Consider the following 25,461-nt stretch of genomic DNA (forward strand, 5'->3'; position numbering starts at 1 on the left):
AAACATTCCTTTCTCACTGTAACCACAGCTTTCTACAATTTTTGTCCCTCAAACCAACGTCAGCAACACATACATTTTGAAAACAAGCATACCGGCACATTCACTTAAGCTGTGCGAAACTTGGCTGAAAAACGATTGCCAGCTCTTTGTCCGATAACGCGAGAGAAGGGGTGCTTATGCAGCAGTCTCCAAGATCTAAGATATTTTGTGCTTCAGTGATCTCTCTTGTGATACGCTCTCTGATAAATGCAGAACTCAAAGGAAAAGCAAACAAAGGTTTGAACTCTCTCTTCGTTTCTTTGCGCATTTCAGGCAGTGAAATGGCAGGCTGCAGTCCTTAGAATTAGCTACATCATTTTTATGTTCTCTTAATCTCTCATTCAGACACCACCCTGTTTGTCGCACATACCTATTCCCACATCATAGCGGAAGCTCATACCCCACTCCCTCAGTGCAATCAACAAATCCGTTTTTGTGCTTTATCGTGTATCCAAGACTTGGCTCCGTCATGGTACTACTAACGTGGCTGAGCATTGACGCCCTGCACAGGGCAGAAAAGCTGACTCATACTTGAGGACATTGCGCTATCTGTTTAAGGTTATTAAGGTTATGGGACAAGGTATGTATGTAGGGAATAACTACTGTTTTTTTCTGCTTGTCTAAAAACTTAGCAAATGTAGAAAAAGATAAGTAGCTTCGATTTTCAACTTGCGCATCGCACCTGTTTTTGTCTGCCATGCATCAAGCCATGTATATATTCATGTCCATTTCTGTGAATAAATCAGTTGTCAGTCAGCTCTGTGTCTGTCCTCTTCTTCTTTCTCATCCTCATCCCTTGCGCTGTGCATAAACATGATGTACCAACTAGCCTGCGCATCAACTCTTGTGATCTTAGCCGAGTTCCTAAAGCACGACCCATTTAATGCTTCAGCCTACTTACACAAGATACTAAATATGCAAGGCATCATTCACTCCCTTAAACAAGGTTAGATACTACCTCTACAGCAAAGATATAGCTGCACAACCACAGTTACCAGTGAAAGCAATCTCAATGCACTAAGCAGCATCACTAACGTAGATGATCTAAGGAATCAAAAGTATGGATGCATCCAGCAACAAGGGGGCATTTATTGATAAAGGGCAAGCCATCAAGGTACTGTAAAGTACTGTATACACAGTTGCAGAGGAAAAGACTGCGCAAGAAACACTGCATGCAGGAAACTGCACATTCGACACATCTATTAAAAAGCAATGGAAATTTTCTGCATCTTCAGAAAAGCAAATGTCAGAAAAGCAAAAGCAAAACACAGCAGTTGGTAACAGAACATGGGCCAGCCACGGTTTACGGCGTCCTGTGTGATTCCGCTGGCCATTTACAACAGTGAACAAATTCAGCTTTTTAATGTTCGACTGTATCAAACAAGCCAAAAGCATAAGAATTCTTGAGTTTATAATTTTTTCCCGTGATTAACTTCTTGTTTAGATAACAAGAAAAGCTTTCAAAAAGGTCTACTTTTTGTGATGGGCAAATTCTGAGCGGCGGTCCCAAATGTGGGCATTGCTTCACTGCAGACTCGAGTTGTACCCGACTATAGTGAGGTGCAGCAGTGGACTGACCAATGTCACTCTTGCATCCAACACTGCTTTTAAAGGAATAGAGACAACAAATTTTGGTTTTATGTTTTATTCTTTGTAATGATGTGTAAGACCTACTATACACGGATCACCATGCAGCATTTGCATATGACCACTCAATAGTTTATAACTGATGCTGTTTCAGTTTCAACAGCCAAACAATGGCTGTGATGTCAAAAGGTCAGTATAGGTCACACGAGGCATTAAAAAAATATAATCGCTGCTTCTTCATTTGTCATTCCGGCTCTTGAGGCAGTCTGGCTTTAGCGTTGATTAGAGCATGTAATGTGAAGGCAAGATGCAAGACAGCCGACCCATGGCAATCTCACACATGGCTGTTATTGTGAGGTTCTCTTTGTTAGACCTCACCATAAAATCTGACCCATGTCTTCATCGTGTGACCCACTAATTGTGATCGCGCAGCGCAAATAAGTGACATGACCAACCGGTGACCCATGACGCAGTGAATATGTCAAGACTCAGCTCAAAAAAATCGACTCAGCCCTGGACAATTTAAACAAGCACACAATTGCTGTGGAATCCCACTAGTACACTACACTTTCTGCAGTTCTAAAATAGACAGCCTGCCATGGCTTCATCATGTGACCCAGTATTCATGGGCACACAGCACGAATAAATGACGTGACACAGCAGTGACCCACGACAGAGTGAACATGTTAAATATCCTGCAATTCGAAAAATAATTGCAGTTTGGCGGCTGTTAATTTCTGCAGCTCGGAAAGTATGGTTTCAGAATTATTTGGCCCCGGGTTGGTCTCCATATCACCCAACAGAAGTAAAAGCAAAAGGATAATGCATAAACATTAAACATTCAACAACACTCGCACAGCACTGCGTGCTTGGCAGCTGTATGAGAAAGTAACTGCTGGTTTTCTTATCATAAAGAGAGAACTTATTACCAACAGGCCTGCATTGCAAAGAGGAACAAATTAGTAGACTGTGCTTTCGCATAGCTACCGAGCCCACAGAGCGGCGGGCAACAGATGTGATGGCTTTATAGTCAGTGAAATCAACAATGACAGTTGCGATGAAGATAATCAGTCAAGGTCTGGGAGGCGGTACTACGGTGGTACAGTGGCTTTGATGACATGTGACGGCCAACCAGCAGTGTAGCAGGTATGAAGATCAAGAAAAATTTCCTCAATAAGCTGCAGCTCTGAAATACAAAATAATATGCATGAGACAAGTGTTCAGTTTGCCATAACAATCAATATGCCTCCAGATAAGGTACCTGTCTCAGTCAATAATGAGTGTCTGTGTACGTAAAACCATACACAGTAACTTCTGTGTTTATCTCCACAGCTTTAAAATTTTATTTTTCTACACTGCTGCTCAGCATGTACCGAAATGAGATGCGCTTCACATAGTAATGATTTTGGTACCAATGCTAGCACGATGAGTGAAGTAAAAACAAAAAACCACCCTTGCCTGCATCAACAGCCCAAAGAGCAGTCTCAGTGAGTGAAGCTGACAAATGTTGCAATCTGGCAAAAAAAAAGGAATAAGCAAGCCCACCTCTGGTTACTGTGGGTTCTGCCCTATCCTGGCAGACAGTGACACTAGTCCTCTAGCTGGCCAAGCTTGCTCTTCCATAGGCCTGCCTTGTAGACAATGGAGGTTTTTTCGTTTCTACTACACGAACAGGGCAAGTGCTGTTACCAAATATAGGAATTTTGTTGACTCAAGCGTGCTAATTAAAGCTTCCGGCTGACTTCAAGTGACACTATGGTCCCGCCAAATTTGCACGCATTTCAATGAGAGAAAATAGCTGATAAGTGGACTGCATAAACATATGAAACAGTTAATTTGAAAACATCACACAGCGACCTGCCCTGGCCAGCAAAGCATGACAGTGAAGAAAGTTGAACGAGTTGTACATCAATCATCTATGGAAGAAAGCGCGAACCAAGACAAGCACATAAAAAAAAAAGACAATGACAAGAGCAGAGCTCTTCCGGTTGACAGTGCACCAGCCCAACAGTGCACCGGCTTGCCTCCACCCCAGGAGCAAACAGCTGCATAACAGTAACCGTGACAACCAACCACGTAACTAGCTTGAGTGCACGGTTATGGTGTTGTAGCTGGTTCTTGGCTGGGCTTGCCATTACCACCTGTGGCCATCTGTCTTCAGAATATACTGCTTGCAACCAGTTGTATTCGTGCTCCACACTGTGAGCATTATGCACATTGCCCTGTCGCTGTTATGGCAAGTCACACCATCCATCCGTTTTCCCACTCACGTGTCCCAGCGAGAGACGGGTTTATTTTGGCAGCCAACCAGCAATGACATGATGCTAACATGCACCGGACTTTACTACAGATCTATCACTAGTACCAAGTGCTCAGTGGCCACAGGTGTCTGAGCAAAGGCCAAGCAAGTGCTGACACAACCTGTGCAACACAATACACCAGCTCCTCATTCCAATCAAGTTCCCCTTATTTCAAACTGGTTAGTTCGAATAAATTTTCAACCTCTTCCAGTTCGAATTATCACAGTTTGGCATTACAATACTATATTAAGCAAATCCTGAAACAATCTCAGTGCGAAATTTGATAGTGAACAAATTCGAAAGGTGCCAAAATAAATATGCAGGCGACTATATTACTTCTTGGCTGCACAATACAAAAGAACCTAGTTGCACATTTCTATGAAAACACAAAGGAGAAAAAAAGTACAATGCTTGGTTTAGTTTGATTTGGTTTATAAGGGTTTAACATCCCAGAGTGATTCAGGCTATGAGGGACGCCGTAGTGAAGGGCTCCGGAAATTTCGACCACCTGGGGTTATTTAACATGCACTGACATCGCACAGTACATGCGCCTATAGAATTTGGCCTCGATCGAAATTCGATCACCGCGGCCGGGATCGAACCCGCATCTTTCAGCTCAACAACCTAGCACCAAAAAAGTAAAATGTGAAAAAATGTATTCGATCATCCAACTGTATCTCTAAAAACTAAGCTAGCCATCACGGTGGCTCAGTGGTTACGGTGCTCGGCTGCTGACCCGAAAGACGCGGGTTTGATCCCAGCCACGGCAGTTAAAATTTCGATGGAGGTGAAATTCTAGAGGCCTGTGTGCTGTGTGATGTCAGTGCACGTTAAAGAACCCCAGGTGGTCAAAATTTCTGGAGTCTTTCACTACGGCGTCCCTCATAGCCTGAGTCGCTTTGGGATGTTAAAACCCCAATAAATCAAATCTAAAAACTAAAGAGTTGATACTAGCCTGAACTAGCCTGAATAAGACCATAAATTGTCTTTAAGATGCACTTAGACAGTTCGGTTTTGCTCATCTGATGCGACAGTGCCCACCACTGCAGTGGCCTCCACTGTAGTAAGTCATAAGAACAGAGTATCCGCCAAAGAAAGTTGGGCAGCTTCCACTGTAGCTCAGTTGGTAGGCCACCATAGTTAACATATGGAGGTTGTGGGTTTGGGCCCCACCAGTGGAAGGTGGCTGTCTTATCTTCTACTTTCTATTAAATGGTCTTCCAGCTAAAAATAATTACACCACTAAATTCTCACTTTAAGCAACATCACCATTAGAAAAAAACTCTATGCTTTCCATGCTTTCAATAGCTGTTAGATGTGCACTACATCATAAAGAGGCCCTCATTTCCCTACCCTCATGTGCTTAACCCACGCATGCTGTAAGAGCATAGCAATGAAACACTGTTGTGTTAATTCACTAACCTCCCCTGCCACACACACACATAAAGCATGAAATATTCTATGTTGACTGCCTTAATTGAGCGATATAAAAAAAATCATAAAATATACAATGAAATCGGGACCCTGAATGACATTTTAAGTACACAAAAGCAGCTTTTGGCACAGTACTACACAGACCTCGAGACAGCAGCACAAAGGTAACCCAAGGCAAAGACATGTAACAAATGAGCAGCCAAACAAGGTCGGTATGATATAATGATTCCTTCCAAAATTGATTCCATCAAACTTCTAGTTCTTGGCTGATTTGATGCCACACCTTGGGCTGGCATGAGCAAACATGGATGAGTGAACATGAGCGAACATGGAGCATGGCATCGCTTCACCCAATGGCGAAGGGCAGGGAAGTCAAAGAGAGAATGGAATCTATTTGAGAACATGTACACTCGGCCAATTTCTTAACAGTATCGCGTTAACATCGACCCATTGGCTTGTCAGCGCCTTATCACGGCATGGAGCAGCGAAACAAGCAAGAATAAGCAGCGCAAGTGTTACTGTTAAAAAATTTGCCGGGTGCACACGTACGTGCTCGTGCATGTGTGGTCATGGTGCTAAGAGCAGGTGGAATTAGTCTTTTATTGATGACATCAGCAATTGTTCAGCCTGTGTCACCATAATTCCATCGACTATTCAACCCTTGGATTCTTCTGAGGCATTATTATTCCTTCCGATGGAGCATAGGAAGTGCCAGTTCATTCATTTCAGAAGTCCATTCAAGGGCCCTTTCTGTTGCTGGAGCCTACATGTTAAGCGCACTGCATGGGTCTAACCCGAGCCCGGCAGCCTCTTCCATTACCTGCCTGAGTCCGACTCTGCCAGGCCCGCCAAGTGCACAGGCTCGGCTCAGGCCAGGAAACAACACAAGAGCTAAGCATGCGTCAATAAAGCAAATGTACTTATTACTATGCATTTCAATGAAAGAAGTGCCTCATTTACTGAAACAAGATGAAAATTTTCCAGTTTTTGGTTCTAGTTGTGTTACCTTTATTTTTCCTTTTTGGCCATAACAAAAGCACAGTGCCTTGGGTACCACATACAGCAACTTGCTTAAAATATACTGAAGCTTGTTTCCTGTCTTACATTTTTGGCTTTAATTTTTGCAGACATATGTCAAGCAGCTTCCAACACTAAAAGTGGTTTGCTGTTGACGTGCAAGACATCTTGCGATCTCAAAGAATAACAAGGCGTGTGCTAGCGTCTGTTCAAACAGCAGAGCCCTACATCTCTCACTGTCCTTTAGAAATGTCAATGCCATTTACAGCAACAAAAAAAACACGAACATCATTTGGGCTTGGATGTATTATGTTATGGAGATGTCAAATTCTGCAGACTCCATGGTTTACTGAAACTGCCTTATGTACACAGCCAAATAAAAATAAATTATCTGTTCATACCAGCTTGACAGGCCGAAAAGTTCAAGCCTTCGCTTCAGGCAGTCTATTTGAGAGTGCCAGAGATGGGATTCTTACAGATGTTGCTGCCCTCCTAGAACATCTCCCAACCTTTTAGAATTTATCTCTATTTATTCGCTCTGGCAGTTATATTGTACCCAGTGTTAAAAACAACTGACGTACAGGTTCAGTTGTTGCCAAGTAGGGCAACCTTTCCTGGGTGTCAATGACGGCATGTGTTCCTATGTGCTTTAAATCATTCGATCAAACGACTGCCAGTTTTTCCTGCAACCATATCATAAGAATCTTCGTGATATTTGTCCTGAAGCTCAGTTACCTTTCTTTGAAGAAGCCATTTCGCCTTTGAAGTGATGAAAACACTACCAACACCTCATATGTTTGCCACCTTCTCAAGACAAATCTAGTGATTATTCGACTTAGCTTGTTTGGCTCAACGTTGGTTTGGCTTTTGTGTCCTGGGCTTTTCTTTATTGCAAACAGAAGGGACAACTGGCAAATGAAATTATTCAGGGCTGCCTTCTACTTCAACTCTTTGCACTTTCGCTTCCATTTACCAAGCGGTACATCTCATCTGAGCTGATGAACTTTAAGAACAGAGGAATACCAGCGAACTCGCTATTTTTATTCACTTACTTTCAGTATCCGGCATTGCAGTGAAATATGAAGCTTAGGCCTGAATGTTCGACTGAGGCCACTTGACGATAGCTGAAACAGTGGCTGCACTGCCATATCTTAGACAATTGGTATATGAAACATGGGGAAAACTAACGGGCATCGAAGAGTTGAAGAAAAAGGTAGGACTTGACAGACAGGAGTTGTTCTCACAAGTATTGTGCCATACATTATGAAAAGTGCTTTGCAGGAACACACATGACGAAGGAAGAGGAACCATACAATACGGGTGCCAGCTTTAAACTAAAATTTATTGGATGCCCCTGCCAAGGTCCAGGTTTTCTTGCATGCGCAGCCTTTCCAATGCCCTGAGAAACCCAGGGGACTAGCATCACAGAACAAAGGAACTATTACGATTATCAGGAAATATGAAATGCGTGAGTACAGAGGTGGAACATTACCAAGCAAAGGTGCATGCTGTGGAATGAGTAACTGGTATGCAGTCAGAGCTGAAAATTCAGCACCAAAACAGCAAATACAGCATACTAGTTCCTACTGCTCCCAGGCTATGTTTGACTGATCAATGCAGATTGTTTCTTCAACTCATTTGCAAATGTCGTATTGAAGGTTTTGCTGTCATGCATGTTTCTGTCATGCATAATGCTGAGACAGTAGGAAGCAGAAGTAGAGTGGCTGCAATACTTTCCCAGAGATGATTCCATAGATCAAATGAGGTTCAGAAAAATGCAATGGTATGAAACGATTTGTCTGCATTTGTTTGTGTTTTCTGCATTTTTCTCATTTTCTTTTTGCATGCCCAACATGTCGCATAGCAATACTGTGGAGATAATTGAAACTGGCGCAAATTGTCTTGACCTGTAATGGACTTTACCTGTTAACCCCTTGAGAACATAAGCAGGATTCAGAACGTGAGAGCGAGCCCGAGCACCGTCCAAACTTGCCAGTGTACAGGCACATGCCCAGCCTGGGCCCGGCCCATGGCCGGCAAAAAAAAACTCTCGTACCCGGCATGACCTGGCATGCGGATAAGGCCTGGCCCGGACTTTTGGGTAAGCCCGAACCTGCACAGTGCTGTACTACACATGTAAGGCGTTATTGGCAATTTCAGCATAATTTTTTTTTAGTGTGCGAAAAGGGGGGGTAGGGGGGGCTCTGTGTTAGCAGGCAATTTCCTGTGGGCAAGCTCTTTCAAAAATTATTGGTACTCTGCAGTGGGTGGAGATCCCTAGAGTACATACCTTCTCAAGATGGAAAGTTTTCATTCCAGCAGCATTTGTGATCACAGTGAGATCAAGACATGTACAGAAAGTATTGCATTACTGTCTAGAAGTAGCCTGCACTAAGTAGTAAATAACCTTGCCGTCTGTATATGCGACCAAGTAGTTCAGTAGTACTGATGAACTTGCACCTGGCTTGGTGGCTCAGTGGTTATGACATTCAGTAACTGAGCACGAGTTTGCAGATTTGATCCCAGCCATAGTTCAATGAACGTGCCCATGTAATGAGATTTCAGCCCATGTCAAAGAACCCAGGCAGTTGAAATTAATCCGCAGCAATTCCCTATAGCATTCCTCACAACCCACAGTGTTGCTTAAAAATCCATTAGCCATTCATCACCCTTTGAAATTTCTGGAGCAAACTGGGGAGCAAAAGGAGCAAGCACTTGCTTCCTTTCCCCCTCTGCAAAGAGCCAGGCTGCTTCCTCAATGATAGCAAAGCCCCGTCTCCCAAAACTGGTCGCAAGCATGCACTGCTAGGTGTTGAAGAAACAAAGTACTCACTAGACAAATCAGGCAACAGTCAAATAAGCCAACACTGGTGAGCATGGGGCTTTGCCTTAGAGAGAAGACTGATAGCTGCAACAAATGTCTTATTCACCCAAACTTAACACGAGGGCCGACTTTGGAAGTTTCGTAGCAAGGAGAAAAAAATACACAAATATACTGCGAGGAAAGATGCCACAGGATACTTATATTGGGTAGAGGTTCGTGAACATAGTACCTCAAAAATGGCTTTCCTGTGCCTCTTCATACGAATGCAAGACAGCTTTCAAAGTATGGCACTTGCTACCACTGTTTATCACACGAATGTATTAATGCCCCTACTTTTTCAAACCTCAAAAATGGCTAACCTGTGCCTCTTCTGCACAGGACGGCGAGGCTGTCATTGAAGAAAGGAAGCTGCTACCATTATTTCCATGTGAACCTTCACGCATCTCTTCTTTTTCAAGACAGCCATGCAGAAGATTCTTAGGTATGGCCAACACGCGGATAAGCATAGAGTCCCATCATGCGGCACTAAGTCGTCGTAGAAATGACACTTCTCCCATTCGCTGAACAATCTGGTGAGTCATGCGTTCTGAATGTCGGTGACACCTCTGGGAAACATTTAAGTGAGCCATGGGAAATCTGAACGGCAGCACGAGCTTGGCATCACCAAAATGTGCGACAGCAGAGCCAAGCTTTCTGTGCACCTGAAATGGATTACTGCTGTAATGTGCAACATCAGCAGCACTAGGGATGTTAAGGATGTCTGCAGAAATTTAAAAGAACAAAATGAATGGGCTTTTTGGCTCGCATGTTCTATTGTGCTTTCCTCAGGACGAAGCTTCAAATTTGTGCTTGCTGTTCATGGGCGCCGACTCTAGTGATAAGTTTCTCACTGTGCCATCACTGCTCCGATGTGTGATGCACAGTGCTGGTCGCCTTGGTTAAATGTTTGCAGCTTAGAACTTCAGTTGGTTGATCTACACAACATTCTAATTTTTTTTTTTTCACTTTCCAAAGTCGGGAGCCGATCATCTAATAATGCGAGCTAATTCGGTATGTGTGCTTTGTCCAAATTGATAAAGATGGTGTGCTGGAAGTGTCGCCTAGCATTGATGAGCTCCTACCGCATTTTACACAGGGAAAACAGGCTGTAATCCCCATAGCAGCAGGCGTGGAAGCAGAGATATAAGTTACCTGCAATCCATCTCTTATTTTTCATGACCGACATATCTGGACAGGGTGTGTGTGTGTGTATATATGAATGAGGGGCTCGTTATAGATTTTTACGTGAAGCCAACAGCCACAGAAACCAAGGAACACAGGGGATTTTATTTATATTTATTTACTGTGTGATGTTGATCAAAGGAGAATATTACTGAATATATTATCGCTTGAAGATAACTGATTAGAAAAGCAGAAGAAAAAACAACCACATGCCGCAAGTGGGAACCGAACCCACGACCTCCGAATTACGCGTCCGGTGCTCTACCAACTGAGCTACGGCGACAGCTGTCAGATCTTCTGCTTTCGAGGGTATTTATCTTTACAAGCAACCTAAGCTTGAGAGTGTTCATCAGCGCCACCCACGTTCGTAAGCGGCGGATGTAGTACGTCCTGAATTCAAGGAGAGGGCTGAGTCGGGCTGGTTGGTTCATCCTGAGCTACCACTGGTGTGACGTGGAACGTCATCGAACGGCGAGGGTGGAAGCTGTGTGAGAACCCTCTTATGCTGCCTATGGCATCAAGGCTGCCAGAACCGAGGCCTTCGTTAAGCAATTAAGCAGACAAGTTAAGGGGAATGAGGGGCTCGTTATAGATTTTTAAGAGAAGCCAACAGCCACAGAAACCAAGGAACACACACACACACACACACACACACACACACACACACACACACACACACACACACACACATGCACACACACACACACACATGCACGCACGCACACACAGTCCATTTCTAGATTCAGTGGTATTTTCACTTTTCATTTATACATATTTTACATATAATTCATGTAAGGATACTTTAAATTCCATTTCCCTGTTTGCGTGTGCCCATCTTGGACCTGTGGACCTGTGAAGTCATGCATTGGCTCATGTTACTCATGTGATGCACATGCCTTTGCCCTACACACAGACTATGCTCAAAGGGGGCCCTTCCGGCCCTCCGTTGCATTTACCTTGCATTCACACCTCTCTCTGCTGCCTGTAGCCAAGCCAGCTATGTGCAGGTTAGCAACCTTTCTGGGAGTTTCACCCACAAGCCAGGTCCACCACCCAGCACTTGCAAATACTGCATATATTTGGGCAAACTTGTTTCGTTCACCATTCCTGCCTGACGCTTTCTCTATGCCTCGCCAGTGAGTCAACTAACACGCAGCTGTGTCCCTTGCAAGCCATGGGAGTGTGAAAACTAAGTGTCTCTTGAGGCCATAGATAGCTGAATGGGTGTTTTGCAGCCCAAAATCCAACATTCCATATATAACGACCTTTATTTCTTCAAATAAAAAAAAAAATCCTCTTGAAGATACATAAATACTGTCACTGCAGCTCAATAACTTGGCCTTACGAACATCAGCTGTAAAAAAAATTACGACAGCATTACTTTACAGAAATGCGTACGAGTCATCCTAGTCACCAGCCTAACCAAGTCTATGTAGGACAAAGGTCTCTCCTTTATTCGTCAATTAACCCTGCCCTTTTAGGGCTGTGTAGAGGATAAAAATATGAACTGAATATCAAAGCAAAACCTGCGCAGAATATCAACTCAAAGATTAAAATGAAATGATTCCTTTCCTGTCCTGGAAAAGGAAAAAAAAAAATTTAACGATGCAGTGCAAAACCTAGCAAAAAACAACCTGACTTGCATTCTTTAAAATATGTAATGTCATTTGGAGGTTTCAGTGTAAGCAGGCACTCTGGACAGCATGTAACAAAGCAACGTGTGAAAAGCTACCACAAACTTCTGCCATTCCAATATGGTATTCTGACAGAGGCATTGCACTGCATGTGGTTGCGCTCATGTGAAATTTTATTTGATTATGCACAAGAGCAACAGCACAAATAACTGTTAGCCAGGAATTATAAGGTATTATTAAACAACACACCATGCTGGTTACACAAATATGACGAGCATTAAGAAAACAGCTTCCTCTGCAATAACAGCACTACACACAGAAACAAAATCATGTCAAAACATTCAAAGACCCCAAATAAAGTTCTGGTTTGGTTTGGTTTATGGGGTTTAACGTCCCAAAGCGACTAAGGCTATGAGAGACGCCGTAGTGGAGGGCTCCGGAAATTTCGACCACCTGGGGTTCTTTAACGTGCACTGACATCACACAGTACACGGGCCTCTAGAATTTCTCCTCCAAAGAAATTCCAGCCGCCGCGGCCGGGATCGAACCCGCGTCTTTTGGGTCAGCAGCCGAGCACCATAACCGCTGAGCCACCGCGGCGGCCCAAATAAAGTTCTGTACTCAGTATGAATCAAATGACAACACACATTTAAAACTTTGAACATTCACAAACTTCTACTTATCAACTATTAAACATCACTGCTTCTATTGGCTTCATGCCCAGCCACGAAATGGTGGTCATTTTAAGTGCTGCAAAAGTCACTGTGGTAAGCTTGTCACAAGAAATAGCATCCTTGCTTCCCCTTGTTCATCAAATGTCAGGAGACAGTAAGATGTAAGAAGAAAGAAACAAAGGCTTGCTCAATGACATTGCCAGGTAAACAAAATGTGTAGTGGCAGGACGTGAACAGTGCATAAGCAACAAACAAAAGACACATGCAAGCTGATACCCACTTGGATAGGTCGGTCAGGATGTCTGAAGCACTACCTTACTTCAACAGTGCTGCGCTTCATGCAAAGCAACCAAAGGCCATATCCATGGAAAAAAACTGCAACTATGAGTCCCACTAAGAAAAGAAGAAAAGAGACAAAGCACTGAAGAAGCAATGTACAGTCAAGAGGAAAAAACAAAACCAAATGGACTGCATTACCACTGAGTGGGTGGCGAGTGCATTGCCACCCCAAAAACATAACTACCCGATGCTTTAACACGTTCACTACGACAGCAATTTTCGGAGCTCAAATCCCTGTGTGTCGCGACCCACTGGTGGGTCACCGTTACATTCTCTCGGGTGTAGCGTGACCTACCAGAGAGCCACTAGCGAAGCGATTTTCTTCAAACCGCAATCAGGTGGCAATAACGACGTGGCACGTGTGCTTTTTGCAGGCTCTTTAAAAAACCCGAGATTTCCCACAGCTTCATTGCAGGGCTTAGTACTCATGGCAGCACAGCATGAATACACGACATCACTCACCGATGACGCAGTCAACGCATTAAATGCTTGTCATGCCACTAGCTCTTAGCTAAGGCATTTGGCTGATGCTACAGATGGCTGTGAAAGAATAGGCATTCAATGCACACCATATTAGCACCCTTTTGCACATTTTTGCACTGAAAGCATTTGTGCTGGCAACATCAACTTCACAAGCCTACCATGCCTACTAGTGCTTCCTTTAAAAATGCTGTCATTACCAAAGAATGTCTCCTGAGACAGCTTGCCAGTATCCTCTCGAACCAATGTACCACCTACTTCAACTGCGTATTCCATCATGATAGCTGCGAGATTATCGTTCATTGCTTGAACATTAAAGTCTTCGTCCTCAACTAAAGCCGCATATCTGTTCTGCAACGATATCCTGAATTCCTCTACTTTCCCTCAAACCACTAACACGTTAATGGGCTTCCGCTTCACTAGTTTCTTCCACTACTGTAGGCTATGCTACAAGCTTGTTTTGAACTGGCATTATGAACAGCTAGGTATTATACTATGCTACAAGCTTGTTTTGAACTGGCATTATGAACAGCTAGGTATTATACAATGCACACCCAGCTTACAAAAGAAATGTTCTTGGTTGAGAGAATTCCAAGTTCACATGTCCACCATGCAGCTCACCAGCTAAGATGTAGCTCATCAGCTGCTACCCGTACCAGTATTGCAGGTTTCATGCTTGAACGCACATTTCAATGGACAAGAGATGTAAAAAAGCCTTTGTGTCAAGATTTCATGATATCTTAGGAGTCTTGGGGGCCAACATAACTTCCATCTAGCATAAGCCAAAGATTACATTAAAAAAGAATGGCACAGGACGTGGCAGCATTTTTCATGACTGGAGCACAGAGCATAGTTTTATTTTTTTAGTAATGTACTACATTAGTTGATTGTCTTTTAGTTTGGTTCATTAGGGTTTAACATCCCAAAGCGATTTAGGCTATGAGGGATGCCATAGTGAAGGGCTCCGGAATTTCGACCTCCTGGGGTTCTTTAACGTGCACTGACATCGTACAGTACATGGGGCTCCAGAACTTTGCCTCAATCGAAATTCGACCGCCACAGCTGGGATCGAACCCGCATCATTGGGGTCAGCAGCTGAGCGCCATAACCACTAAGCCACCGCAGTGGCTTATCTTTTAAAATGGTAGAAGCACATAAAACACCTGGACACTTTACGAGAGCGCAAACCAGGCAAGCTGCGGTATAACCCATGTGTGCTGACAATGTTAACAATGCCATGGTGATGTTAACTTGGCTTGTTGCTGAAGACAGTGTGACACCTGCAGCACTCACTCTGACAACTTTCTCTAAAATGCACGACTCTTCAAACCAACAAATAACCCAACAGTGAATGAAAGCAGGTCACATCATAGAAAATGAACCCCCCCCCCCCCTTCCCGGAAAAAAAAGAAGAAAAAAATAACAGCCAAGCTGCATACAAAGATCGGCATTCAAGTACATATGATGCCCAAAAACTGCCACAAGCGTGAAAAAGCTTCATTAAGTGTTCTTGTAGCCCTTCTGACAGCAGGAGAAATTACTTTATGCTCTAGAGTGGTTTGAAGACCAGTAGAAATTGAGAACCTGAAAACAAGAGGCTATTGAAGAGTCATCATGAATCGCTGAACCACCCATTTCCCATAGAGCTTTTTAAACTATAATTTCAAGGCATATAACATAGTACAACTAAGCCGTACAGCAGTGTACAGGATATTGAATCCCCTGCTTTTAAAGGAATCTTGCTGTTTCCAACATTACACATGTCTCGTGCCTAAACTTTGCATCCACAAATGCAAGTGTCATGCCTGAAGGGGATATTTCAAAATTGCCACCAATAATAAATGATGGCCAGGCTTTAAAATTTGTAAACACTGCAGCACCAGTATTACCAAAAAATACTAGCAAAGTTCCACGGTAAAAATGTTTCAAAGACTATTCATAAAATCTCACATAGGATGTTCCTCTAACTTACCAAGGTACAGCCACCAATAGCCTGAATTGTGCTTCAGTGTAAGCGTGGATGCCTTCCAACAGAAACAGAAAAGAAAAGCAGATTATTAAGATAAATGAGCACACACAAAAAAAAAAACCTGAGTAAAAAATAAGTATCTACGCAAGGACAATTAACTTCTCATGAAATTTCAATATCCAAAGTCAAACAACCATTTACAACATAAACACCAAATAAATTCAACAAGACCGCATGCTACAAAATGGCCCAAGGATGGAAATGCATGTGTGCTACAGCAGCTTAACTTATCTACTTTCTGAAGAAACCACAAGTTAGTTTGATCATTCCGATATATCTAAATCGAGAACAGCCCTTTTAGAAGGAATTGCTGTGTTTCGCAGGATTTATCAACAAAGCGTGCCAGCCAATGCTTGTTCACCTTCTTCCTGGAGCTCACGTCTGCAAAGGATAAAGATTGCTGCGGTGTTTGTGGCATTCATTCTGTCATGACCATTTGCTTCTGCTTCTTTTGTGCACCGTTGTCGATACTTACATGCATAAAGGTGCTTTTTGTTTTTCTACAGAAGTGTGCCCTTACAGCAAGCTTCTATACTGTTCCAATACTTGTAAATGTAGAAATGACACAAATGAAAGAGTAAGCTTGAAAAACAGAAATTTTAATGTTTCAAATCTTTTAAAAATATCTTTCGCCAGGACAAAAACACATTTAAGGTACAGTGTACACTAGTTCAAGTGTATAAAGCAGACAAAACTGACGATCTAAATTGGACTGTATGCTGTCATCATTTTTCAAATAAAAATTTTGTATAACTCATACAAACACTTCTTACTACTTGAATAACTGTCCCCTTGAATCAGCAAAAACATACAAAAATCTTGGGGTACATATCACCGCAAACCTAACATGGTCACTTCACATTCAAAACATAATATGCCGCCACGGTGGCTCAGTGGTTATGGCGCTCGGCTGCTGACCCGAAAGACGTGGGTTCGATCCCAGCCGCGGCGGTCGAATTTCGATGGAGGCGAAATTCTAAAGGCCCTAGTACTGTATGATGACAGTGCACGTTAAAAAACCCCAGGTGGTTGAAATTTCCAGAGCCCTTCACTACGGCATGCCTCATAGCCTGAATCACTTTGGGATGTTAAACCCCCATAAACCATTCAAAACACAACAAACAATGCTAACTGCATGTTAGGTTACTTATGCCTTAACTTTTCCAAGGCCTGTCCTCACTGAAGCTACTACTTTACAAGACACTAAATCAGTCGAAACTAGATTTTGATTTTATGGGGTTTAAAGTCCCAAAGCGACTCAGGCTTTGAGAGATGCTACACTGGAGGACTGCGGATAATTTCGACCACCTGGGGTTCTTTAACATGCACTGACATCGCACAGTACACGGGCCTCTGGAATTTCGCCTCCATCGAAATGTGACCGCCGCGGCCGGGATCAAACCCGCGTCTTTCGGGTCAGCAGCAGAGTACCATAACCACTGAGCCGTGCCTAGGCATAAGCAAGATAAAATTATGGCCACTGACCATGAGTACAATCACGAGCAGGACTACCACTGTGCCGACAGTGATGAGACAAATCGCCTTCTTATTTGACTGGCCAACAGACGACCTGAAAAAGAATTGAAGTCAATTCAGTAACCACAGTGTTACAACTAGTCACATTAATTAACTGCAAAAACAAAGAAATGCCAATACATGAAAAATGAAAAGAAGAGAACCACTTTTAATTGCAAATCTCATCAAGTGCAAGAGTGAACAATGTTAAAGCTATTTGAAGGGGTTTGTTGTTGGCGTTTGGAAGCTAAATATCCGATGCATACACCGAATTATAGGCACTTTACTACTTCAGCCAAGAGTGGCTGCTTTTCTTATGTGCATTAGACAGAATGAAAGGAACAAGATCCAGTGACAGAAAGATGGCAACAAAGCTTCGTGGTTTCAAATGGATGTAAAGAACCGACTTTTCAAACCCATTTTCAATGGAATGGAAGGAAGCTCAAGGACTTCTTTTTAAATGAGAACATTTTCATTTACAAAAGAATCAGACAAGATTATATTGCGAGAAGGGGTAACATAAGGCGACCGTGTGCTTTGCGATGTCAGCGCATGTTAAGGGGAGACCTGGGTCTTGAAATGAAAATTTTTATTAACAGAGATATTGTAATGAAATTGGGTGCGCGTACATTTCTTTTTCCTGTTTTCAAAAATATAATAGATTCAGTACATCTCAATTAGCTCCCACGTTAAAAAAAAATAACAGAAGCCTTATCAGGTAAATTCTTACGGGTAATTAAGACACTTTATTTCAATATTTTTTGGTTTCGACTGATAAGAAGCTGTAGCCAAATGCCTACCATGCAGAGCTATGCTATATATATTGTTACTTATATACATCATTATATAAAAATGTTCAATTAAGTCCAAGCAACGTAATTATGAAATTATGAATTACGAAATTAGGTGACATGGTTCACAAAATCTGTACTTTTCTACTCAGCCAAAGAAAAAGAGCATAGCTACACAGTTTAGTTCATTCTTAATTCAATGTTATAAGGTTAATTGAAACTGCATTATAAAAACATTATAAAAACTTCTGCAAGGCTAGTCTGGTTGGCAAAAAAACACGAAGCTGAGAAAATCACAGTTCAAGTGCGCGCGCCAGCCATTCGGAGGTCATTGTAGAGGTCTGAAAAAAGTGGAATGCGGATGCTCCAAAAATATTTCACAGCAGTGAGTAATACAAGGATGTGGGGGAAGGGGCCCAGTTTTCAAACAAAACCAAGATGACAGCCATCGGGGATGCGGTCGTGGGAAGCGAGGGACGTGAAGTTCTGCCACATTTCGCTCCGAAATCACCGTTTCCGCTCTTTGTAGGCACGAGATATACAATTTTTTAGTAACTGGAGGTCGAATTAGGCCTTGAAACTTTTTTGGCAGGTACTCTGGAGTGTACAGATCCCGAATATGCCATTTTTGCAAAATCGAAATTACTCACATTTTTTTTATCATTTCAAGACCCGCGTCTCCCCTTAGAGGAATCTAGGTTGTTGAAATTATACTGGAGCCCTCCACTATGGCACCTCTTTCACCCTTCCTTCTTTCACCCCCCCTATGGTTTGGTTTATGGGGGCTTAACGTCCCAAAGCGATTCAGGCTGTGGGGGACGCTATAGTGAAGGGCTCCGGAAATTTCAACCACCTGGGGTTCTTTAACGTGCACTGACATTGCACAGTACACGGGCCTCTAGAATATTTACTCACAGCACAGTTTGTGTGCACCTATAAGTAAGACATGTTACTATGCCTTTCCTTTTCTCAAAATTAATAAAAACAACACAGCGGTTAAACTGCATTTCAACAAGGCAAAAAAAAAGTGACCAAAAAGAAAAAAAAGAGAAAGCAAAGGAAAGACTAAAGACTAAGAGATCAACCAGACCTAAGAGAAGAAAGTAAAACTAAGAATCAGTAATAATTGTGATCGAGTACCGTTTTCCACAGTGCCTGCACCGAAAGCTGGAAGATGGAGCTGTGTCCAGCTGCAAATGAAGACACATACGTAAGTGCACTGCATGCATTTTAATACCTCTAACACACATTTCAGCATATACAGTATGTTCAATAGAGTCAAGACCGCTTAATTCCATCACAGCCCAAGAAGCAAAACTTATTGAACACAATTATATCTGCACACTTCACTGAGAAAAAATTATCACGGGATGGCATAACCGTATTTTCAAACACAAAGTGCCCATGAGAAATATGATGTATAATCACCTGCTAGGCTTGAATTGTCTCAGATCTAACTGCCACCCTGCCACAACCGAAGAGAGAAATGCAGAGAGATGTCTTTTACAGTAGGCACCCATAAATTGCTACCAATCAGGCCACTGAATATCTCGCTGCAATAGCAGCTGAACGCACACGTCCAAAAAAGAAAGCAACCACTATGTGTCAGTGCACTTCCAGCATTTCAGAGGGTGAACATTGGAAATGAGATATCACCTCAGCTGTTGTGTTCACTCCTGCGCAATCCTTTATGCAGGCAGCCAGGCTGCATGAGTATTTTTCACTACTTTCAATTGTTAGCAGCTAGAGCCAACTGAAATTGTCTGTTGGCTTACTGATTTCGTCGCCTATGTGGATACCATTAGGCCCATCTAGCCAAAGCAACTGCACTGTGTCATGGCCAAGACACCATGACCTTGAGAACAGATGAAAGAAGAGATGTGGGTAAGAAAAAGAGAGCAAAAAAAAAAAAACCTGAGAAAACGCTAGCTGGGCGAGATGGCAGTACAGCTGTCCCTGACTTCAGAAACCTTCACAAACTTCATCAGCACCTTCCTTAGCTGTCTCCTTCCTAGACAACAGCAGCTCCAACATCATTCAGCTTCACACAAGCAACCACACTTGAACCAGCCCACTAGCAGCAGTCTAACTATTCACATACAATTTGTGGGAATCCTGGCTTTCCGCCGTTGCCGTTGCGCGGCGTGCCGACTTCCCGCGTTGTTTCTCCTCTTTCCCTTGCTCCCGCCTCAGGCGGTGGAGAGGCGGCTAGGTGACTAATCACTGTCATTTGGCCACAGCTCCGCCCCGGCTCCCTAATGGTCTTTGCCATTGGCGCCTTTTGGCGGGAATTCCGGGACCCGCTTTGGTGGCCGCGCACTGCGCGACCGTCCGAGCGGGGCCCAGAGAGAGATCCCCCCGAGACAGCGTAAGGTGCGTACGTTACTGTTTGTCCGTGCCGGCCTTTGCCGTTCGGACCAGTGCTTACTCGAGCTCGCCCGCACGTGTCCTCTGACCTGCAGCGGTTCGAGCCTGTCCAGCGGGGTCCAGCGACCTCCGACAGGCGTACCTTGCGTTGATTGCCCACTCTCTCTCGCAACCGGCCCAACGGTCGACACGAGAGAGAGATCACAGCACTGCCGCGGGGACATTCTCCTGCAGCGGCGTGCTAGCGGCGCGCATTACTCTGGTCGCTTCGTGCGCGCAGCGGAGCCTGGCTCCTCGCGCGCCCCCGGGACGGGGTGACGATTGAGTGTGTGTGTATCTGCTGAAGGACGACGTGAATAAACGTCTCCTTTGTGAACTTGGAGGCCTATTTCTTTGCGGCGAATCGCTCTCCTCCCAGCGGAGGTTGAGTGCGCTGCAGCGGTGTCCCAGTGTGTGTGGTGACGGCTGATCGGGGCCCTTGGCTCGCGCGAAGCTCGAACCCGCGGTGGGTGGTGGCCTGTGTCCACGTAGAAACCCACAAATTTCAGGCAAACTTCCCATTTCACAAGATTCCAGCTAGTGATCAATGGATGTGATAAGAATTATAGCAACTAAAAAACACCAATGACAGACTGAAGAAAACGACAAAGACACGTTCAGTGATACACCTGCATTGCTTTCTTCAGTCTACAGTTCGATTTTTTTTTTAAATAGCTTCTAAGCAAGCACTAACTAGCCAGACCAAATATCCAAAGTCAACACCTTTTATACTGCTACCATACAACCATGCTGGCCATATCAGGGGCTGCCACCCATATTTACTGCACTTGTTTTGGGTTCACGCCAGCAGCAATAATACAATATGTGATGTTTAGCTCTGCTCATTTGCTAAGACTGGGATAGATGATCCATTGCAATTTTTAGTTACTGAACCAACAGACCAACAAGGAAGAAGAATTTTTTTTGTTCACAAAACTTTACTCAAGTAAAATTGAGTTTTTTTTTGTTGTAGAAGGGTCCAATTTTAAGCATTAATTTTTTCCTTTTGCTTTTTTGAGGGCACACAGGTCTGCCTAGCAGATGATAACTGCTCTGCACAGTAGCACGAAAAAGCAAGCTCAAGCAACCTGGGTGCCACACACTTAGCAGGTGTGACAAATATTCCCAGTAACTCATACACAGAGTGATAGCATGAACTCCAAGCCAACTACACAGACACTTCCATAATTCATTTAGAACAGTTAACGGGCACTCTGCAGGCTCATTTTTCGCAGTAACTCTAGCTGGTGCTACTCAAGATCACGTTATCACAAATGACAAACCCGCATGTTACAAGTGCAAAAAATATATATATTTTTGCAAATAAAATCAACCATTTTCCTATTCTTAATTATGTCAACAACAGCTGCTGCATAAACTGTGAAGCAAATCTGGCACTTTTTGGTTCAAATTCAACATGGGCAGATGAAGAAGTGCTTTTAATATAACAAAGATCACTAGAAACACGACAGGCTATCGAGTTATGTAGCTATCCCCTCTGCTGGGGCTTGCCTGGTTTTACGATCACTCAAGAGAGCAAGCGTGCCCTGCTATTAATTCCATGATAAGTTGTTGAGAGCCACTGGCAGACTACGTAGCTATACGACTCGGTCACCTGTTCAGCATACTCTTGAAGACTTTTGTCCTCAATTGTGAATTATGATGGGTGCAAAGTGCATTAAGAAATACTATGGATGAAGAAACCAATTTCAGATAAAATCAATGCAGTACTACAAAAAGCTACACACAAGATCAACCTCATATGACTCTGCAATAATTGGCATAAAATTAACTACAAATCCATGCTGCGTTCCAAATTTTGAAACTGCTTAGTACAAGATCTGTGCAGAGGAAAACAGTACCACACAATGAGATATTAGAAATTGCACATACAGCAGTATTATTTTTTCCAAATAATAGAAAAAAACTGCCACTTTCTAGGCCAGCTAACTCACCACAGAAACACTTTCACAATGGGCACAAATAAATCTGTAAGTGCGCTCTCCCCGATGTGGTTCTGCCATTTCTTCATCTCGCCGCCCTCTCTTTGCAGCATCTCTTGTTTGCTTTGTCTGTGCCTTTGTGACTGCAATATCTTCTGCTTGCAGTACAGCACCACTGGCATTAAAAGAGATGCAAAAATTGCATTAGACTGAAAAGACAGGAACTAGTGCCAGGTGATTCCAGTGAAAAGGACACAGTATGAAAAGATAAGCTAATCTTGGGGCATTGTTAACGTTCCCTTCTATTTCACCCACAGAGTTGGCACATACCAGAAATGCTTTTGTTACCCCAGCCGCGGCGGCCGCATTTCGATAGAGGCAGAAACGCAAAAGCCGCCCGTGTGCTGTGCAATGTCAGTGCACGTTAGAGAACCCCAGGTGGTAGAAATTTCCGGAGACCTCCACTAAGGCACCTCTTTCTCTCTCTCTTCTTTCACTCCCACCTTCCTCTCTTCCCTTACGGCACGGTTCAGGTGTCCACCAAGATATGCGAGACAGATACTGCACCATTTTCCTTTCCTCAAAAACCAATTTTTGTTACCAATTGGCAATCATTTATGGGGTTTAAGGTCCCAAAGCGACTCAGGCTATGAGGGATGCCGTAATGGAGGGCTCTGGATAATTTCAATCACTTGGGGTTCTTTAACGTGCACTGACACTGCAGAGTACAAAGGCCTCTAGCATATCACTGCGGCCGGGACTGAACCCGTGTCTTTCGGAGCAGCAGCCGAGCACCATAACCACTCAACCACCGCAGTGGCTGTGTTACCATTTACAAATTGAAGAAACTCCTCTGTAAATATACTCTAAAGCTACACATATTTGCCAGTAACAGTCATAGTATTTTCCATGAGCCATAAGTGAATCGAATAGTCAAGATTCATCAATTCTTCACAGTCCATCAATTAATAACTGTTTCATTGCTTGTGAATCATTTATAAGAAAAATCATTACAAAAACCATGCCATTGTTATTTTTATTTCCTCGGAGTTTTGTCTGTGATCTAGTTACCTTTCTTTTTTGTCAAAATGCATAAATAATATTAATATGTGTATTTGTAAACCAATTCTTACTTTTCATGCTTTATTACCCTGTTATCTAAACCGCTACAAGTTTCTGTTAACACTAACATGTTGCCAAACCTGGCCCATTCTATTATGTTATATGTAGCTGACAATCTTATATGTGCCCTTCTTGCAATAATCCTGGATGCGATTGGCAGTATCCACCAATAAATTAACTAAATAAATATAAAATGCAACCTAAAATAAACACATTCTCCTTATTTTTATGTGCCATTAGTCAGTAACCATGGTATTTCCATCTGAATACTTGCTATGCCCACATAAACAAAGAACATGATAATAAAGAAGTGATATCAGGTACCTCATGCATTAAATTTTATGCCTATGTGTGGCGCTTCAAAGACTAACTTAAAGGAATTTGCCTTAATTCTATTCGCAATTCAGTGACTTTGCCCCAGTTCATTCAACCACGATACGAATAGTTCCAACCCATCTGTAAAATGGCATATTCATGAGATGCCCTATTAAGAAAAAAATAACATAGGTACATAAAGCACGTGAGACAAATCATTTTTAAAATTCTGCTGATGCAAAACGTGTCCTTTTTGCCGATATCTCTGGCTGGTAGTGTTTGGTTACTGTGCTATAACTTAAGGGCTCATGGTTAGTGTTTTAACTTTAAGTACCATACCTAAGTAGTAATTTAAGTACCGTACTTGGTAACTGCTGAAGCCATTAGAGCATATGAAAGATGTTTTACGTTCATAAAAATCATCTGGTTGTATCAGTAGATTACCATAGTTGTGGCAAGCGATGGCATTATTTCAGGACATAGGACACGTATTACTGCCTCCATAAACATTTGCATAACCAACTTAAGACATTAAACAATTCAGGTCATTTGTTAAGATCATACAACTCATCTATTATTGCCGAATTGATGACATAGGATACTACTACCATTACATGTTTCAAAGCACTTTTTGTATTGCTAAATAAACTCTCTCTACTAATGGCTTTCTCAAACAATTTGAACCAAATTCCCACCAAATTTAACTTGGCACCAACCGTTTAATGCAAGTGCTAGTATATATAGTCATAAATGCCACCATTAATAACACGAGCGCCAACCAATTTGATCCTGGTGCCAATGGAATTAAATCGCTCTGCCAGCATTTTTATCCAGGCACCAGCCACTACTCAGAAAACGAACGTTGAAGGTGACTCCACTACGCAAGGCAGGAATACTGCTGGTCTGCCATGTCTGCACCGAATCTAAATATCTACAGCTATAACACAACTCGCCATATCTTTGCTCTCTTTGGAGAGTAAATAGTATAAAGTAATTGGGAACTTTTCAATCTGCCTTGCAATATTTTTCTTTTCCACAAAACTTAGGGCTAACGGAACAGGCAAGGCAGTAATAAACATGTTAGCATGGGACTTTACCAGACACTCTTGAAGCTAAGCATTTCCTGTTTCAGCAGGGCAATGGAGAATGAGCAGACAAAGCCTTGTACCAGCAATAGTTTTGATGCTGAGTGCTGAGAGTTTACTGTCACTCGCACACATTGGGGTTGAATCTCACATTCTACTTCTGATGCATTTAGGGAGCTGAAACAAGCACTAGCCCTAGGACATTTTTTTATGCAGCTTTACTGAAGTTGAATGCACTTGTCCCACATATCCTCAAAAATTTAGAATGCTTCTTAAAAAAAGGTTTACCCAATGTCGGCAAGTAACTTGCCACTGGCCCCTATTATCCAGCAAAAATCTCCTCCTACACACCACCTCTTGAGTTCAAGGAAAAAAGTGTAGCCACTGGATCCAGTTCCAGTGAACACGATGGATATTTCAGCAGTTTAAAGCGTTCTTTGTGAATGGAAGTCATTACAGTGCAATATCTATGGCTAGATGCACTGCAGAAATAAAGGTGCACTCTCCATACAGACTTAACACTATGTTTCTCGTTCATAGCAGTGGGAAATTTTGCATTCAAATCCACACAACAGGAACCAGTTATTTGCGGCCACATAAACTCAAACGCTGATGGCATAGCCTTAGAATTTCAAAAATAACGGAGAAAAAAAATGCTTCTAGTATTCGTTATTTCATATTTTGGTTCCAGAGTCAGGATAATGAA

The 25,461-nt window shown here is 42.8% G+C and overlaps 1 protein-coding gene across 7 annotated transcripts in view; it reads right to left on the minus strand.

Moving 5' to 3' along the window:
* Positions 1–1,104: 1,104 nt before the first annotated feature.
* LOC149351005 (type 2 phosphatidylinositol 4,5-bisphosphate 4-phosphatase-like) overlaps positions 1,105–25,461 on the minus strand; it is a 29,825-nt gene continuing 5,468 nt past the window's right edge. For 5 of the 7 annotated variants that reach the window (XM_089580193.1, XM_089580194.1, XM_089580196.1 and 2 more), the window contains exons 5-10: positions 22,246–22,408; positions 19,025–19,074; positions 17,064–17,148; positions 15,522–15,573; positions 13,011–13,123; positions 11,672–11,776 (exon numbers count right to left, since the gene is read on the minus strand). In XM_089580193.1, the coding sequence (XP_089436319.1) occupies positions 13,041–13,123; positions 15,522–15,573; positions 17,064–17,148; positions 19,025–19,074; positions 22,246–22,408 (433 nt within the window). In that variant the 3' untranslated portion in view covers positions 11,672–11,776; positions 13,011–13,040. Of the gene's footprint in view, positions 2,813–11,671; positions 11,777–13,010; positions 13,124–13,182; positions 13,610–15,521; positions 15,574–17,063; positions 17,149–19,024; positions 19,075–22,245; positions 22,409–25,461 lie in introns of those variants that run through there. The other 2 variants (XM_089580192.1, XM_089580197.1) reach the window with 2 other exon arrangements.

This window comes from Amblyomma mixtum, chromosome 3, assembly GCF_055824585.1.
Source record: "Amblyomma mixtum isolate Tamu chromosome 3, ASM5582458v1, whole genome shotgun sequence".
NCBI classification, from domain to species: domain Eukaryota; kingdom Metazoa; phylum Arthropoda; class Arachnida; order Ixodida; family Ixodidae; genus Amblyomma; species Amblyomma mixtum.